The following is a 19,824-nucleotide window of genomic DNA, read 5'->3' on the forward strand; positions in this document are numbered from 1 at the left end:
CAAATTTTAAGCACAGCCTCAAGGAGGCATCCTCGGGCATCTGCTAAGTGATCTCCTATTCTGGGGTCTTGAGTAGGCTAAGTAACCTGTGCAACAAGGTGGTTGCAGACCTCAGGGGGCATAACACTTCTCATTAATTGGTTCAAATCTGCCCATGTTGGATTATAAGAATGGATTACAGTTTTCAATTCATCTTTAAATTTCTGAGGTTTCTCCCTGATGTTGGGAAATTGTTTAACAAGGTTTAGGAGATATTCTGGGGTCCAGGGGACAGGGACTGTGATTGTAGTTTCCCCATTTGTACCTTGCCCTGGAAGTTGGTGTAAAGGCATAAGCTGAGCCTTTTTAGATTTTAAAGATGGGGCTGGACCATACTGGGTACCAGACCTTAAACAAGAGGAGGGCGTTGAGATTTCAGGAGACAGATGGCATGCCTCCAGTGCACGTGGGCATGCCCCGGGGGCAGGTGACAGTTGTTGAGTGATAGTTTCCTGGTGAGGTGGGCTAATCCTGCCGGAAGAGTCTATTTGGTTACTTTGAACTTCTTCAGGTTCAGATTGTCTCTGGGACTGATATGGGGGTGGCACATTAAGAAAATCAATTATATCTTCTGCAGATTTGTTCTGAGTTATTTGTGGATAAAGTTGTTTTGGTGCTGATGGTACTATTTTTGGGGAGCCCCCTTTTGGTGCACTTTTCTGTTTTAATTCCTTTATCTGAGATTTCAGTTTCTCTTGGGAGTTCTTAAGACTCTGAACTTGAGATTCTTGACATCTTTTGAAGGCTTCTTTATACCAATCAAAAAATGTGTCCCACTCAGTCTGTGGTATATTCTTCCTCTTAACTCAAGGTCTCTGTGGAGATGAACAATTTTACTTAAATCAAATGTTCCCTTCAGGGGAAACTGCCAGCTAAAATCATCTCTGGTATACCAATTCCATTTGTTTAGAAACTTACAATTTTTATGGCCATAGTATGTGTACATGTACAATGTAGGATGTACAATGTAGGAGTTCCTTTTGGCGGAGCCGGTATGTCTTTAGACTTTCTGCTCCCTATATTTTTAAACTCAATTCACAGAGGTCTTTCATACAGGAATGGATTATTCAGGGTGTCCGGTCAGGTTGTGATATTTGCTAGTGGCACAGAGATGCTGTGGCTAATGTCCAAAGACAAAACTCCACTGCAATAACAGCACACCATGCAGTTACTCACGGTTAGACATGGCTCATTTATGAGGGCAGGGAAAGGGTAAACCTGTCCACTGGGTCACGAGGTTCCAGTTGGGCCACCCTTGCATTCAAAACTGCCCTTTCGGACAGCCTTGGGATGGCAAATTTCTGCGTTGAGGCACAAGGTTCAAGAGCATCTCTTTAGTTTCAGCCTTGGTCAACGCGTATTGTGGAAAACACACTCCAAGAGTTTCCAACTTGCACCCTTGCTTTCGAAGAGCACACAGAACAAATCTGTTGTCTTTGGGGTGGCTGCACAAGGTTTCCACTCCTGGCCTCAGAGAGAGCTCATAGTTCTTTACAGAACTGAATTCACATGGGGAAACACTTTTATTGACAACAGCAACACAGTCTTTAACCTTAACTCTTTCTACTCACAGTTACTACTTACACAGTGGCTCTGACAGTTTTGGCAGAAAAAAGTTCAGATAGGGTGAGCCTCAAGCAGTGAATCAGGAAGACACAGAGACAGCCTCTCACTGAAAAGCCCCAATAGAGATTTCAAAAGGTCTCTTACCTTGGTTTGGCACCAGGGCTTCAGTGAAGAGATGTCTGTATCCCAACTGATCACTCTGGGCATCTCTAGCCGAGTCACAGCACTAAATTGTGGAAGAAATTAAAATTTGCATTGTGGTTGAATTAGAACTGACAGAGCCACCTTTTCTTTAATTAGGGCTATACTGTGATCATAGGGAGGATTTCATACAGCAAGGGGAATCACTCACTTGTCTGTTTCAAAGGAATCCTCCTACTCTATAAGTTTACACGCATATTTATACTTAAGACAGAGAAAGAGAAAAAAATACAACCTTGGAGAAACAAAACAATAGTAAATTACAAACATGCAAGCAGTTTAATTAACTAAAACATCTGTACGCAAAATAATAAAACATGCAAAATTCCTTATCTCAAAATATGTAACTAAAATAAGCAAAATCAGCACTTCTAATCTCTGTCTGTTTTCCTAGTCAAACAGGCCAAAAACCCAACCAAATCTACTTTCACAAAGGACAGGGTCATCCCATGACTAATGCAGAAGATCTGGGTTCTGTTCTGATTCTGATGATGACTCATTGGGTGGCCCTAAACTAGTGACATATCTTTCCAGTTACAGAATGAAGATGGTACTGGAAAAGACCTGGAGATATGAGGGTAAAAAACTAATTTTAAATGCAGGGCATTAATTTCCTTTCATAAAATTTATAACAATAAAATTAGTGTTCTGTTGCTCAATAAAAGAGGGCCTAAGTCTGCAAAGCATTGACTTCAGCATGGTCAGCTTTCCTGAATAAGGCTTATTAATGTATAAGGGCTCGCAGGTTCCAAGCCAATATTCCTTTTATTTGTAACTACATATTTCTCTAGCTATTTCAGACTTTAGAATGTCATTTCTCTTTTAAGGGACATAGCTGCAAGGAACTGCCTGCTGACCTGCACAGGGGCAGATCGAGTTGCCAAAATTGGTGATTTTGGAATGGCCCGGGATATCTACAGGTAAGGTGACCTGTTTGAAATTTCCAGTGTGTGGCTAGCCCAGGAGTGGGCAGTTATTTTGGCTGGGTCACTTAACGGGTTTTGATGAGTAAGGCTGTGTGAAGCTTTGGTTCGCGATTTGATTCGGAGAAGTTTCAGCCCGATTTGGAGGCCGAATCTCCAAATCCGAATCAAATCGCTAGAAGCTTAAAACTTTCTGAATCAATTTGGAGCCTCCAAATAGTTTTGGAAAAGATTCGGAAGAGATTTGGCAATTTGGAAGGCGGTCTTTATGGGGAAACAGAGACTTAGAAGAGAGAGGGGAAGCAAGGGGGGAAGGACTGACATCTCTAGCTGGCCAGTGACTGTGATTTCTCCCTGACTGCCATTCCAATCACAGTGTCTGGGGGAAGGGACATAGAAACAGCGTAAAAACCTGTGTGCAGGCTTTTCTGTCCCTTTCCTGAGCTGTTCCTGCCTGAGCAACAGCATCTCAAAGGTACTGTGACTACTGGCCTGGCTTCCCTAGCCAGTGGCCTACTACTTTTTGCTGTTAGAAAGGATTGGCTAGGATATAGCTTAGCTCAGTTTAGCTTAGCTTAGCATCTCTCTACTTTACTACTTAACCAATTCATTTCTTTCACTTTTATATTTGTTCTCTTTTTTTTTTTGCAATACTTTAAAAAAAGAAAGTTCAGTGTTTTCCCTGGCAATGTGATCCATCACTGTGCATGGAAGCACACATTACACACACTCACACATCGTAGAAGAAGTCAGATATTCATAGAAGAAGAAGAGATTTAGAATCAGATTATATATAATTATTAGTTCTCAATATTATTATAGTTAGTTTACATACAGATTAAAGACAACACAGAAGTCAGAAAGAGATTCAGGTTGAGATTAACATACATAACACAGAACTCAGAGTCCCAGAAGAAGAAGAAGAAGAAGAATATTATTTTAGGTACACCACACAAAAGAAGAACAAGAAGTTCTGGGGAGGCTTTTCTCAGCCAGACTGGCTGACCTGCTCCACTGGGCTTTAAACTAAGCCCATTGGGGGTTGGGGGGACTACCACCACTGCTGGCCCACTGAGCAACCTTTGCAAAGCCAGTGGGCCAAGGCACTTAAGGGAGCCCACCCCTGCCCCAGCCCTGGTGCAATCTGTGGGCAAGGCAACAGCCCCCAAGGGGACACTTGCCTGCCTGTACACAAATGCCAGGAGCTTGAGGAATAAGCAGGAGGAGCTTGTCCTCCTGCTCAGTGCAAATAATTATGATGTCATAAGGATAACACCCTATTTCTGCTTTTCTGCTTTAATTTCTGCTTTAATTTATTTCGCTTTTTATTTTATTTTTTAAAAGTTAATGCCCTGCTCTCAGCTGGAGGGGGCACTCACTGCATCACCAGCCAGCAGGGGAAGAACATGTCCCTGCTGAGCTTGCTCCTGCCACGATGAACTTGGAGGTATGGGCTGGGCCTATGGGGAAAGAGGTGGTCCCAGGTCCTGGGCATGACCACTAAAATTGCACCATGCTAGGGTAGGGAGGCCTGGTGGGACTGCTGATTGTACAGCAGCCCTGTAAATGCCAGGACCAACAATCCCCTGGTGAAGGTGGGTAGGAGGCATTGTAACCTCCAGCTAATGCATGCACACACACAGTCCTTGCTGGGGAAAGCCCAGACCTGTCACATCTTTGACAGGTCTGAGGCTTGCTGGTTGCAGTGGAGTTGTGAGCCTTCAGGTGAGTTTGGCTTAGCTTCTTGGGATGCCACCTTTTGCATTGAAAAGCCCTTTGTCAGGCTGAGGAAGCATCTGCAGTTGGTGCATCTCCTGGTCCTGGATGGAAGGAATAGTAAAGAAGCCAGAGACTGGCCTGGCACGCAATGCAGGCAAGAAAACCAGTTAGTGAAAATGGAAATGGAGGCATCTAGGGGTGAGGGACAGACTAGGGTGGGGAGGGAGGAGAAGGGAAGGGAGATGTAGCAGCGCAGGTAAAATTGCAGAGGTACCTGGGGAGTCAGATGTCTGGCAGGTTGCAATGTGTCAGAATTCCACTGTCTAATCTATATTGAGTCCATGACTTTCTGTACCTAGGAAGCTGATGAAGTTAAGTTCATAGGCCCAGCTGTGAAAAGTGTTTTGTAATTTGTTCCCTGTCAGGATCAGGCCTGAGAGACTGGAGGCAGAGTGTTTTTTTGTTGAGGAATTTGCCCCCACAAGTAGTTGGGTATTGCTGTGTTTGATAGATTCTAGTGTGCAGTTTGTAGGGGTACAGAAGATAGTTGGCAGGTTTTGTGTTTTGAGCTGTAGGAAGTTGGCTTCAGTTCTAGTGATGAGGTTAGGTTCTTGTTTGAATGTACAAACCACTTTTCAGAGCTGGGCCTATGAACTGCACTTCAGCAGCCTCCTAGGTTGTGGCTGCCTATAAATTCATCATGGGGGTGCAGAAGGGAATTGGTGAGGCTCTACTCACCAAGGCACCCCTGGGGTTCACAAGAAATAATGGCCATAAGCTAGCAGAGAGCAGATTTAGACTGGGCATTAGGAAGAACTTCTTCACAGTTAGAGTGGCCAAGATCTGGAATGAGCTCCCAAGGGAAGTGGTGCTCTCCCCTACCCTGGGGGTCTTCAAGAGGAGATTGGATGGGCATCTGGCTGGGGTCATCTGAACCCAGCACTCTTTCGTGTCTATGCAGGGGGTCGGACTCAATGATCTATTGAGGTCCCTTCCGACCCTAACATCTATGAATCTAGGTAGTAGGTACAGAAACTCATGAACTCAAAATACACTGTGGAATTCTGACAGCCCCACCCCTTTTTTCCGCACAATCTCTCCTGTACAGGGTATAGCAATCTATACCTGTGGCCCAGTCATAGGTGGAGTCCCACCAGATCTCCATTATCCCTATGAGATCATAGTCATACTTGTTTAACAGAAGGACCAATTCCTCCTGTTTGTTCCCTAAGCTCCTGGCATTGGTATGCAAGCATATAAGTGTCCCATTTGAAGCCATAGTCTTCCCTGCACTCCCAGGAGAACATCGTTCCAGAGCTGGGGTAAGGGTGGACTCCCCTGTGTGCCTTAGCCTGCTGGTTTTACGGAAGTTACCCAGTGGGCTTGCTGTGGCGGTAGTCCCCTCCCACCCCTGGTAGGCTTAGTTTAAAGCCCAGTTGAGCAGGTAAGCCATTCTGGCTAAGAGCTTCCTCCCAGTGAAGTGAGGTGGAGGCCATCTCTTTCCAGCAGACCACTGCCTCTCTCACCAAAGAGTGGACTGTGATCATGGAAGCTAAAGCCTTCATGATGACACCAACGCCACAGTCTTCAGTTGACTACCTCAGTCTTCCTCTCCCTCAGCCCATGACCCAAAACTGGGAGGATCAAAGAAAACACCGCCTACACCCCCAACCCCATAAGTCCTTCTCCCAAAGCCCTGTAGCTACTCATGATATGGCCAGGATTGGTCCGAGCCGTGTCATTCATGCCCACATGGATAAGGGGCATAGGGTAGTGGTCAGTGGGCTGGATGAGCTTTGGGATCCTCTCTATTATGTCCCGGATATGGGCTCCTGGGAGGCAGTATTCCTCCCAGGCTAAGGGGTTGGGGTAGCAGATTTTTCCCTCAGTCTCCCACAATGACCACTCTGTGCGTGGCCTTAGGGAGAGCAGAGATGGTAGCTGTGTGTGATCCTCCCTTGCCTGCAGGAGCTGGCAGCTCTGCAGTCTTTACTGGGGCTGCACGAGGCTCATACCTGTTGCAAAGCTTCAGAGGGGAGGGGACCTTGGTGCAACAGGCCTTGGGGCCGTTGACCACCTTGGTCCAACCCCCTGACTGGACAGTTTTGGGAGATCCTCAAGTCCTCCCTTGTGCTGGAAGGTGACCTTGGTCTACCCTCGGCCTCCATAGGGTGAAGGGCCTCGCAGTAGGAGTCTTTCTCCTGCTCATCATCCCTGATGGTGCACAGTCTCTGAACCACAGTCTGGAGCTCCTCTATATGGTGCCTCAGAGACTCCAAAGTGGAGCAGACCTCACAAGGGGAGGTGGCCGTGCTCCCAGTCCCATGTGCCTGGAGTCATGCCAGGCAGCCCCCACAGCCGAGAGCCAGGGGCTCCATGTGCGTGGAGCCCAGAACCATGGGTTCCATCTGGGTGGAGGCCTCTTAGGTCTCAGATGCCTCGGGGGTCCTCGGGGTGCAGTGTGTGGGCATCTGCATTGTACTGATGGTAGTCCAACTACTGCTGTGACCTTCCCTTGGGGCTCACTGGCAGGGCTTTGGGCCCTCCCACTCACCCTTCTTCATGAACTCCCATGCTAACTCACGCACTGGGCCTAGAAGTGTGTCTATTTGAGCGTCCTGTTCGCAAGGCTCTGGTTGTGTGGCTCCCTGGGGGGGCTGGGCGAAGTAGGAGCTGGGGTGGGGGGGGGCGTGACCCTCCTTGGCTCCACTCATCTGCCCTGCAGCTGGCTAGGTCCCTCCCCCACTGCGGGTCCCACCTACCTCCAGCTGCTCTGGGGGGTCTGGGTCAGGGTTCTGCTGGGGGGTCCTGGGCTCAACGGAGGTGCAACAGGCTTCTGCCCATGCATCTTTTGCTGTAGCCGGGGATAAACTGTGGCCTTACCATTGATGGGTACTTTTTAAATTGTGCGCATGCACAGAAGGGCTTGCCGATGGCACCATGCCACTCTCAGGTCTGGGGGTCCCTGCCCCACAGAAGAAGAGGACAGGTAAGTGCCTCCCTTTCCCCTGTCTCATGCACCAGGCAGCACTGGGCACATGGCTCCCTAGAGCGGCTGGGCCAAATAGGAGCCAGGGGGCACATGGCCTTCCTCAGCTCCACTCAGCTAGGTAAATCTGAACAGTATGAGCAATTCCTGGGGAGCTGTGGTAGTATCACCACAGTGGGAGCATCCATAATGTGGGGTTGGCATGGTGAGACATCTACACTAAAATATTCACACTGGTTAATTGTTTGACAGTTGCCTCCAATTACCTCATGCAACAGCCCACCTATGTTTGTCCCAGACTGAGCCCATTAGTATTTGCAGAGTCCAGATTAGCACATGTAAGCATATTAGCTTACTTACTTGATAATTGGTAAACTTGAGTTTCAAAAATTCTTATTTTAAATCCAGAGCATCAGGATAAAGCATAGCACCCTAACTGTGCCCCTTGTATAGTTACTTGTACCTGTGTAAAGTGGGCACAAAATGCATCTCAGATCAAAATGAGTATCTGAAAACCATTCAGGTAGCACAGAGATGGATGATTGCACAAAATAAAGGGCAGAAATAGAGGGTCAGGGAATTAGGTGGGAACAAACCTACATGGTGAAATTTTCAGGACAGAAAATGAGAAGTCAAGATCATGTATGCTGTGGTCTACTCCAGCTCCCAGCCCTTTAAAAAATTTTTTAAAAGCCTACACTCACCACCTGCTGCAGTGGCCTTGGGGCTTCTGGGGGCTTATGATAGAGCCCCCCACACAGCAGGTGGCAGTGGGGGGCAGCGGGGATCACGCCTGCCTGGCAGCAGCCAGTGAATGCGAGTTGTTTTTTGTTTGTTTGTTTGTTTTTTTAAGAGCCGGGAGCTGGGAGAGCAGGCAGGAAAGCCACTGAGAGAGGGCCTGGGATGGGGCCAATTTGGGGATTCGGACGATTCAGCTGCAGCCAGATCTCTAAATCAGATTCAGCTGAACTGATTTGGGACAGTGATTCGAATCACCAAATTGAATCACTGTCCCCCGAATCAGCCTAATCCCAATTCGAAGCGAATAGTAGCCACTTCATACAGGCCTACAGTCTGGTATCCATCTGATTCCTTTCAGCTCCTGTGGAATTTGATTTGAAGCCTTTCATTTTGCTTGTGTTTGGTTGTCTTAGAGCAAGCTACTACCGCAAAGGTGGGAGAGCCATGCTGCCTGTGAAGTGGATGCCACCAGAGGCTTTCCTAGAGGGGATCTTCACCTCCAAGACTGATACATGGTGACAGTTATCTTTCAGTTACTTCTTTTGGGGCAGTGGTAGGAAATCCAGTGTTTATGTTGAACTGTCCAGTGGTTAGTAACTGGGGCCTTCTTGAAGGTTAAAGCTTTAACATGCAAAAGGGTATATCTGTAACTGTGCATGTTTGCTGGCTCTGAGACAAAAAGCTCAGAAGGTGGCTCAAAGCAGGCTAAGTAGTTCTGCTGAGAAACAGGATATAGGAGCCTAACTGGAATGCTTCTTGAACTTGGCCATACTTTCAATATTTCTGGAGCTAGCATGTGCAGAACTAACACAGAGGATCCCTGTGTAGCACCGCCTTGTGCTATGTAGACATAAGCACGTTTCCAAAGCCATAAGAACAGCACATTAAGAAATCTTCACCTTGACTTCAGTTAGTGTCTTGAGTGGAAATTGAAGAGTCTGGGCCTTTGAAACAAAATACCTAGAACTACACAGGCATCAACATAAAGAAGCCTATGTAAGTAGGCAGAGCCACCGTGCAGCAGAGTTGGCTGTGATTTACAGTGCCAGGGACAGCTGCGGGAGAGGGAAGATCGCTTGGGGGAAAGCAGACATTCCTGCTGCTCTTCAGCAGGCAGGGACACCATGAGATCCTGAATTAACACAGGCTATGTGGAATATATGCTCAGTCAACAAATGTGCTGGCCTGTTCTCATCTCTGTCCAGCTCAGCCTACTTTATGGGTTACTCCATCTGTCTCTGGCTATACAAACCCTGAAGGAACTTGGCACTAGTGCACTCTGTTGGCATTGGATTTATGACCCAGATACCTGGGCAGACTCAAACCCTCATACTGATCACAACTTCTCCATTTGATAATAGGTTAATTTTACTGATACACAGTGATAGCAGATAAGAATAATGCAGGCAAGGCAAACAAAATAACATCCCCAATTCTATATCTACCTGTCCTAAGGCTGTCACAGAGGTAAGGTACATCTGGCCAATACAGGAGCTTCACCCTGTGGTTCCTTCTTGAATGTCAGATGTCAGCAGCCTGGAGGTCAAGGGCCAAAGCCCACCCTCCTCCAGTGGGGTGGGTGAGACGGGCTGGTGGTGTGTTCTTTGTCCATGGTGGCTTTGGGTTCCCCCATCAGGGACCCTTTTCTGCTCTGCAAATCTCTCCTTTTGTATTCTTTTTCTCCTCTGATGACTCTTCATTCCCAGACATCATTGGTTGATTCCTCTGTGGTCGTTATACTATCCACATTCTATCCTGTCAGCATATTCCTTTGTTCCAACAAAACCATCACATGCACACATATCTTAATTTGGGCATTTTCCGGTCTCCTAATTTGGTCCGTCCACTAAACCCGGAAATCCCAAGAGCTCTGCAGTTGGGCATTGGGACCTGGCACCTGGTACCCTGTTATGTTATGGAACAGTGTGGTACATATCTTCAGTTTCCCCATCTCTGTATCTGCTGGCTTCAGACTCAGTGGGCCTTAAAGGAAACTTTGTCACAAACAGGCTTTTTGAAACCAATTAACTCTTGCCATTCAACTTGGACCATTATTCTAATGCATATCAAATTTACCTACTAGCCAGTTCCCAAAGCAAACCTCTAAATATCATTTTCTAGCCATTACATTCCTGTTCCGATAGGAGTTTCCATCACTAAAGTCTGCAGCCTGTAGAAGGAAGCAAGTGAACCCAGTCTTTCTCTTGGCCTTAGTGCCCTCACACTATGCTAACATACTAATAAGGATATGGGTCCAGTTTATAAACACCAGCAGCAAAGTGTGGTAAGGGAAGGCTATTTAAACTCCTCCTATCAAAGCCTATTTAAAAAATCCAGGTAAGTAAGGTCCAGTCATATGCTTTTAGCTCCTCACCCCCAATATTTGCCACTCAGCTTCCATTGCTGACAAAACTGCCTAGCTGTTTCTATCTCCCTAGCCAGATAGGATTATGCCTTTGTATGATTTTACTTCTGAGAAACTGAAATCTAAATTGACACTGGACTTCAACAGAAGCTCTAGGTAGTTGCTGAGGAAACGGTATTTATATAGCTGCCTTAAATAAGCACCTCCAGCAGTACAGCATTTCTGAAAATGTGCTGGGAAACAGAAGGTTTCCAGTCTCTTCAGAACTGCATCTCTATCAGCACGGTATTTTCTTAAGCTGTGGCACTGCAGTGTCCTCAGTGCCACACTGATCTGGTTCCCTGAGGGCTATATTTGTATAGTGGCACCTGGGTTTCCAAAAGGTTAGGAATGGCCTTTCTGTCCTGTTAGTGCTCAGTACCAGAAACTTCAAAGGAAGATGTCATAAATCATGTAGTTTGCAACTATAGTTAACCTGTGTACTGGATATTTCTTCTAGCCTTCGATCAAACAGTGGTTGGTGAAATTCTGGCCTTATTGAAGTCAGTGACAATGAACACTCCATTCAGTTCCAGAGGTCAGAATGTCACTGCTTGTTTTAATGATCCTCTGTGGCAACAGCGTACCTAGATTAATTGTGTTGCATTAAAAAAAACCCTATTTCCAATTTTAAATTCATTACCTTTCCATTTCACTGGATGTCTCCTTGTTCTTTAATCATGAGCGCTCACCTGTCTGACTGTTTACAGAAAAGTATCAAGTCTGCGGAAGTAAGCAGAAAATATATTGAGATTATTTTTATACTTTGTGCTGCCAGTCAAGCGAGACATACCAGAGCATCAACTTCCAGGTCCACATCCAGGTCCTACCACACCCAACAAATGGAGATGCAGTCATTAAAATTGTTATTTAGGCATTTTGGAATCTCCACAAAATTGGTTTTGAAGTTTGATTTTTATTCATACTGACCATCCATCCCCACAGCTGACCAGGAGTTGTGGGAGGCTGCAGCTTTAGCACTAACCTGAAGTTCTAAAAACAGCCAGGTACAAACCAAGCCTACCAGTCATTGTTGTTTGATTTCCATGGCAGGTCTTTTGGTGTGCTTCTGTGGGAGATCTTTTCATTGGGTTATATGCCATACCCTTGCAAAACCAATCAAGAAGTGCTGGAATTTGTTACTAGTGGAGGAAGAATGGATCCACCAAAAAACTGCCCAGGACCAGTGTGAGTATCTCCTCACTCTTGAACTTGACCCAAAATGTAATAAGTATACAAAGCAGCTAGACGCAGATGGCTTGTCCTTCCTCCCTGGCATGAAATACTTCACTCACCCTGATGTTTCCTTAAAGGTGAACATAGTTTTAAGATGAGAATACCATCTGCTGGCAATCTCAGCAGAGGCACAGGGTTTGTTGAGAATAGGAGATGTAGCTACAGTACATATTGCCCCAGAGGGTGTAGAACAGGGTCTGGCAAAGCGTACAGTTACTTATATTGCTAATTGGATGATGTGCTTTGATCTATGAATAAAATGATGAAGTAAGTGTCTAGGGCTGGTAACCTGGCAGCTTTCATCACCAACAAATTGACCTGAAATTCCACATACAGGACCAGCTCTGAGATCTTCTTTGTGCTGTCCACCCACAGAGGTTTTCCTCAATGTAGGGAGTTCCCAGCTGGCTGCAGAGCCTTTTACTTACTCTGTCTGCCGAGAGAGCGCCTGAAGACTGTGGTTGAGGAAAGTGAGCACAGCTGAATTGCTGAAGCACTCAAACAGTTCCTCAGCTATCAAAATATCTCCTAGGAACTACTGACAGCTGGGCACAAAGTAGAGCAGGACTAAGGTTACTTCAAATAGTAACTCCAAAGAGTTACTCACATGAAATGACATGCAGCCAACCTCCCCCCCCGCCTTAAGTCCTACATAGAATGCAGCTCATCTGGACCCAATATCTTGTCCTATAGACAAGTGAACTCCTGTTGATTTGTGTTTTAATTGATTTGTATGTTTTCTTTTTACTTTATTGACAAACCAATTGCGTCTTTCCTTTCCAAGCTACCGGATCATGACGCAGTGTTGGCAGCACAGCCCAGAGTACCGGCCCAACTTCTCCACTATTCTGGAAAGAATCAAGTACTGCACACAGGTATTGTACTGCTCTTCAGGATTCCAGTTGTTACTGGCTGACAGACTCTAGACCAGCCTGTGAAATGGCATTACTGCCTCAAACAACAGGACATATGATAAATTATCTATTTATTTTCCCCCAAAATCCACCCAAGTCTTTTCATTCTTGTTTTCAGGGAGCTATCTCAGCTCACCCATTTGACCTATCCAGGGTGCATGCTTCTCCATGGATTAGGCTGCCCTTTCCATATAAAATGCCTGCTTCTACCTCTCATCTTATTCAGTAGGGAATCATCCTTGATTTTATTACAGGAGAGTATTCAGAACCCATCACGCTTTCCAAGATCCATATTTCACCCTTCACTACTTATTTGCAGTCCTCCTGGAAAGCAACAACTGAACTGATATGGAGATGGGGGAGGGGATTACAAATGCTAGAATTTCACTGCTGGACTCTTGGGCCACATCTGGTTTCAAGACAGACAAGGAAATTATTATAATTTGGTGTGACCTCAGTCTAATCCAGTGATTTTTCAACCAGGGTACCATGAAATCTTTTCAAGGGTGTTACAGGGTGCCATGCAATATTAGCACTATTAGGCATACAAACACCTACACATGATTCACAAAATAAACCCAGGCATTTCAAATAGGAATCCACAGTACCAAAACCATTCTGACCTGTTGTAGTCTTTCTGAGTTCTTTGCAAGAGAAGAATTGCTCTATTATTTTTCCATTTTCAATGAAATTTAAAAACTGGCATTTTCTGAGGGGTGCCTTGATTCTAAGAAGTTTGAGAACCAGCGGTCTAGTCTCTGACCTTGATAAGATACCATAAAATGAGCAGCCTATGCTCAAAAGCCCCAAAGTGAAATGCGTGTATTGCAAGTCTTAATGAGTAGCACTGTCCAAATAACGCGTGGCAGCATGTGCAATGCGTGGCAGTATTATATAAACCTAGTGTTTGTCACTGTTGACAGGCTTTCATTTTCCGAATGCTTTTCTGAAAATGTGCATGGGAAGAGTCACAGCTGGACACACTCAGGGTGCTCACAGAATCCTTTCTGTTTCAGGATCCTGACGTAATCAATACTGAGTTGCCCATTGAATGTGGGCCAGCTCCAGAAGATGAGGGAAGCACAGTGATACGCCCAAACACTTCCAGTGGGATGGTTCCCTTGATGGTGAGCCCTTCCCTGAGCCCTCAAATGGCTCCCAGAATGTTAGAAGCCCGTCAGGCAGGGCATAAACTTGGACAGTGTCCACAGGAACTGGTGGTAGAGAATTTGGGCAACTGGACTGTCAGAGGACCCAGCCTGCCATGTCTCTCTGATTCCAATAGCAGTGGGTCCTGGTTCCAGCAGACTTCAAATCACAGACTGAAGAACAAAATGAAAAATCTTTGGAACCCAACATACGGTTCCTGGATGTTGGAGAATATCTGCCATTCCAGCCCTAACTCCAAGCTCAAAGTGGCCACAGAACGAGAAGACTCAGGCTTTGATGGGAATTGCAGCTCTTCCCCTAGTTCTCGGGAATCTCCAGCATCTCCAAGCCGGAGACATGGTCTTCATGTGGATGTCGGTGGGATTGAATTGGTGAAGCTGCAGACTTTCCCATGTGGTAATGTGAATTATGCATATGATGACCTCTGCTACAACACTGACCAGGCTTCCTCCTTGGCAACAGACAGGGCACCAGTACTGAGGAGCACCAGTCTGCAAAGGGATGAGAAGCCTTTTTTTAAGCCAGAAAAAACATCACGAGAGAGGGACTCCGGCCTCTCCTTGTCAGATGACCTGAGCGTTACACCTGTATAACAGGAGATGCTTTTCCAAAGATCAGGGAGGGAGTTTACTATGTCTGCAAAGGCAAACTTGAAATTCCACTCTGTTTGCCTGTTTCCTCCATTCAAGTTCTTGCAGAGGTGATCTTTTAACCACACTAGTATCCCACTTCCTGCTCCTCCTGGCTGGATTCCCAATTCACTGAAGACAATTGCTTTCCCATCTCTATTTCTGTCTCTGTCCGTCAAATGTGTTCCCTCTTCCTGAACCAGTGCCACTGTTTGACTGTAAATAGCGGTGGCATTTCCTGCACTGATTCAGAATCCAGTGGTTCATGAAAAGAGGCGCTCTCAATCTGCTCAGGTGAAAAAAAAATGGACCTACCATCCAGTTGCTAGTCAGCCGGAAATGGTAAACAACATAGCCACTCTTCTGATCTAACGTACCAAAACAAAAGAAAAATCCCATGCTGTGGGGTAGCATCAGTTGCTTTGCAAAGGCTGCCATATTCCCGAGAGTTTTGCACACTTCTGCTGACTCACCGATGAGGCGGGTGCACTGACAGAGAAGTAAACAAAAAGGAGCCACATTTGGACCCATTTTCTTGGCAGGGGCATCGGAAAAACAGTAAAATAAAACCAGTGTTTGCACAGATCAAAACAAAAGCAGGAGGGAGGGTCCGTTATTATGTGTGACTCCTCTGAGAATGTTTTTTTTTTAAAAGAGCAAACAAGGAAGGAGAAAACCAATTAAGTACTTTAAAACATAGTTACTGGTGTTGATGGCATCTGTTTGATGACTGAAGAAAGCTTGCTTCTTACCTCAGGGTGTAGCCCACCTCACAGTTTCTGACCCTGGAGATTTGGGAAGACTTCTGATCAAGGTCCAGCTGTGCTGCATGCTGAAAACTGGACTTTCCCTTTCTTTTAACAGACTCCACTTGGGATGAACTTTAGTTAAAAAATACTCTAGCATTCAGCAGTGTATTTACCTGAACTGCAATGGTAAACTTTAAGATGAAGATTGAGGATTATGGTGTTATTTACAAAGTTTCCTGCTGTAGTTTGCTGATTAAGCTGTTATTTCCTCGTTAAAGCCTACCAAACAAAGATTGAAATGGTAAAGACAGAATGGGGGGTCTAAGCCTACCCTGTACCAGAAAAGTGTGGTCTTGTTTCGATTTCTGAATGCCCCGCTGCCAGTAGCTGGGTAACAAGTGAGATAGTAGCAGTGTGGAGAGAGGGAAAACCTTACTAGCCTGTGGAACCTGGTGGAAATGCAGCTCCTTAAATGTGAAAGTAGAGACTCAAGGGTACGTGGCTGGTTCAGAGTATCGACTCCCCATGCACAGATAACCAAAATGTGAATACCCTGCCTTTTTTGCATTTGACTTCACCTTTGTTTCCTCACTGACTCAAGAAGGGCTGTGGCAGTTTCATTCGCTGTATCAAGGGTCACCTCATGCGTCATATATACACATATGTATACACACTTCAGCATGACTGGCAGTCTTCTCTCACAAGATGGTCAACTTTAAGCACAGACTCCATTGCCTCTGCATCAGTTAAAGATGATCGCTACAGATCTGTGGCACAGAGAAGCACAGCACTGAAAAGAAAAACCATCTCACAGCAGCACTGTATGACCCCAGCTCAGGATGAAGGCCTGGCTGTAGCTAGTCTTAGCTTCCTTTATTTTGGGGATTTTTGGCTACAGAAGAGAGAGTCATTGCAAATGCCATCGGTACTAAATCCCAGTGCTGGTGCTGGATCTATTCCCACAATGACTTTGTGCTGACAAAAACCACATGCACGTCATAAAATGTGCATGAACACCCACAAATAATACACCATATTTTATGACCCTTTATGTGACTTAAAGGCATATAAGGACACAGGGTCTTCCCCAGGTGGGTAGGACTGTCTCAAGAGTGAGAGGCTGGGGGATGCAGGTGGGTAAGTGAAATCTAATAACTTTTGTTCAACAGGGACCTTGTTTCTGTCCATGACCTTCCCACTCTTCCTATCTGAGGTCTTGAGGCCTGATTATTTACTCATTTTAGTCTTCCAGCTTTGATGGGTGCATCATAGCCAGGCACAGGGCAATCTCACTTCTCTTAGATCTTGTCAGTGCAAGTCTCTACTTGATCAGCTGGATTACCTTCTCCCAAAGGATAAGCATGGTGTGTTGCACTGTGCTTCTAGCATTACATGGCCAGCTCTATCATATGCCAGTGTGAGAAAAAAACTAGCCAACTTGAACCTGTATACCTTGGGCTCCTATACACATACAGGGAGGCTGCTCTGACAAGCTGTAATTACATGCTTGAGCACAGGGGCGAGCAATTATTTCGGGAGGAGGGCCGCTTACTGAGTTTTGGCAAGCCATCAAGGGCCGCGTGACAGGCAGCCAGGGGCACATAAATATTAATTTTCTAAATTTTGGGGAGGCCCCGCAGGCTGGATAGAATGGCCTGGCGGGCCGCATCTGGCCTGTGGGCTGCATTTTGCCCACCCCTGCTCTAGCATCACTTGCATCAGCATCCCTGTGCTGAAAAAGGGCAGTAGGTTGCTTTAAACTAAAGCTTGTTTGATGAGCTCTCAGAGCTGTACTAATTAAAGTGCCCCTCCTCCACCTCCCAGCACATCTAAGTGCCCTTTGATTGCACCTGTCCCTACCCCTGCCAGGAGATGGAATGTCTCTGAACTTCCTTCAGCTGTTTTTATATTTCAGGAGACCTTGGTTCCCCAGAGATAAGGTATCAAAAAAATCCCATAATCTGCCACCATTAACAGTAGTGACCTGGCCCTTTCTTCTTCTGCGGCCTCTTCACTTCAGGGGTGAAGGTGCATCTAGTAGAGTACAGAGTTTTATTTTAGGTGCAATTCAGCTGTCATGGAAACTACTCAAGATAGACAAGCTGTCCCACATTATTGTGGCTCTGATGCGTTGTATAACTGACCTGCTGGTGTGCCATTGCACGCCCTCCCCAATTAATTCATTTTAATCACTTACCTGGGAGGAAAGAACCTGGTAGAGCACCCTCCTTTATTAAACTTGGATCAAGCCAGTTCCTGGTCCACTACACTCTTTCATGAGACGCAGATTAACCCATACTTTTATAAATGGAACTAGTGATAAAAACGGATTTGAGGTTGGGATGCGAGGTGGGAATAAGCCCATTATGTGACAGTGTCACAGTCAACATTTTTCAAGCACCCATCACCATAGATACTAGTATCCAAATGCAAAAACTTCACTCTCCACTTTTCCTTCTATGGTAAAAACTGTCTTCATGTGTGTGGTGGATTCTGGAGGGTTACTGTCAGGAGCAAGCGAGACCCTAGATCTGCACATATTGAGTATTTACTAACAACAAAAGCTTCTGCTTTAGCACCACAAGACCATTAAGTTTGTAACGGGACATATGGTACTAAATCATTTAGATCAGTGGTCCCCAAGCTTTGTAGACTAATGGACTATCAGCCCTTAACATTTCTTGCAGACCACCATGCATCCTTATCATCAAATATTTAATGGACACGATGAGGAGTTCAATCTCCAGACCTGGTGCAAGCTACTTTACCAGGGCCTCATAGATGCCAGGGTTTGCTGACTACAGTTTGAGAATGACTACAGTTTGAGTTTTGAAAAATCCCACTGGTACGTATGAAGACAGAGAGGAATCTCTCTGAAGGATAGGCGTGTTAACAATGCCCCTATGATGATACTGAAGTTGTACATGTAGTCCAAAAGCTGGCCATACAGCTAATGAAAACATAACCATGCCATTAACTTACACCACACCTTCCTTTCCCAAGAGATTTATAGATCTCATTTTACAAAGCTTCAGTTTCGAGAGACAATTCTGATCAGTAGTGACTGAACAAACCCATATTGTCTGCATTATGCTAGATTTGCTTGGCAGTTTAAAGCCAAAACCAATTTGATTTTGTAGAGGAACAAACACAGAGTCCTGGGGGTTGGTTTAGACCCTTTTCCACAAAGTGTTTTCCAACACCAACTGGCAATGGAGATTCAGCTGCTCATAGGAATACTGTAGTGGAGCAATTCTCAACCAGAGTGCCACGGCAACCCAGCGTGCCTTGAGAGCCTTTCAATGGTACCACAGGGTGCCACACAAAAAGCAGTTAGGTGTGCAATTATGATTCACAAGCTAAAGCCAGAAGTTTCAAATCCACAGTGTTAAAAACATTTCGACCTGCTGTGGTCTTTCTGTGCTCTTTGTAAAAGGAGAATTGTTCTATTATATTTCTGTAGTCAAAAACTGAGTGAAAACTAAGAGCTGAAATTTTCTGAGGCATGCTTTGAGTCTAAAAAGTTCAAGACCCACTGTTATAGTGTGCTCTCCTAAATGGGTTTCTAAATCTGTGTTCAGCTTTGACATTTAACACAGCTTAAGCCAGCAATTTATTTTTTAATAGATGTGTGTGTATGTGTGGGTATATAACTAATTTTCTCTGATAGAGTCCCTACTTGCTCTGCATTGATTAATAATGTTGCTTTGTAGAGCCTTACAGTTACAAAGTCACCTCTGTAAACTGTACCACAGAGACCAAAAAATAAGGTGGTGTAATTTGCCATCTTTTTGTAATTTTCTGCCTCTCTCTGCTTCCTTCTCTCACATTTCTTTATTCTCTTTCCTGCATATATCTTTCCTTCCTTTACTTTTCCCCTTTTTCCTTGTCTCTGTATAGAACTTGGATCTTCAAGTCACACCTAATACAGATGCAGTTAAAATGCCTCTGATTTAAGATATCCTCCTCATTTCCATTATCAGAATTCTGTCCTGAAGTAGTTTTCTTTCTTGCTCTGGTCTCCCACCTTTCACCAGGTCTCTACCTGGAGTCCTCAAATGGTAGTTACACTATAGTAGCATAGCACTTACAGTGCGGATGTGCTTTCTACCAGCAAAATTGTCCTTTTGGAAGTATAGCTTATCCCATCACCTCTACCATCACATTCTTCACTTTCTACAGCCTTAGCAAAATAAGCTGCACTGGTAAAAGTGTAGTTTTTTTCAAATATAATTGCATCTATACAGATGTGTTGATCAGGGATAACACCACCTCACATCCGACTGGTCCAGCTGTGCCAGCAAAAGGTTCTCAAGTGAACCTGGCCTCCAAACTGCATTTCTTTTTCTGATATGTAGAAACGCTAGACTCCATATCGTTACAGGTGACCCCACCATCATTGTAGAGCCTCTTCACTTTGTATTTAACTGAATTGCTTTTATTTTGTTGTTACTTCTCAGAATGGCAACATAGCTTGCCAACCTGCCCTTCAGGTCACTGTAAATAAGTAGATGATAACAAGCCTGCTTCTATGCAAATTTCAA

The 19,824-nt window shown here is 45.2% G+C and overlaps 1 protein-coding gene across 1 annotated transcript in view; it reads left to right on the top strand.

Annotated features, from left to right (window-relative positions):
- Positions 1-15,590, top strand: part of LTK (leukocyte receptor tyrosine kinase) — a 167,811-nt gene extending 152,221 nt beyond the window's left edge. The window contains exons 25-29 of the mRNA XM_019552304.1: positions 2,634-2,726; positions 8,592-8,693; positions 11,636-11,770; positions 12,603-12,693; positions 13,749-15,590. Of these exons, the coding sequence (XP_019407849.1) occupies positions 2,634-2,726; positions 8,592-8,693; positions 11,636-11,770; positions 12,603-12,693; positions 13,749-14,495 (1,168 nt within the window). The 3' untranslated portion in view covers positions 14,496-15,590. The remainder of the gene's footprint in view (positions 1-2,633; positions 2,727-8,591; positions 8,694-11,635; positions 11,771-12,602; positions 12,694-13,748) is intronic.
- The last annotated feature ends 4,234 nt before the right edge of the window (positions 15,591-19,824 follow it).

The sequence above is a fragment of the Crocodylus porosus genome, unplaced genomic scaffold (genome assembly GCF_001723895.1).
Source record: "Crocodylus porosus isolate Cpor-Errol unplaced genomic scaffold, CroPor_comp1, whole genome shotgun sequence".
NCBI classification, from domain to species: domain Eukaryota; kingdom Metazoa; phylum Chordata; order Crocodylia; family Crocodylidae; genus Crocodylus; species Crocodylus porosus.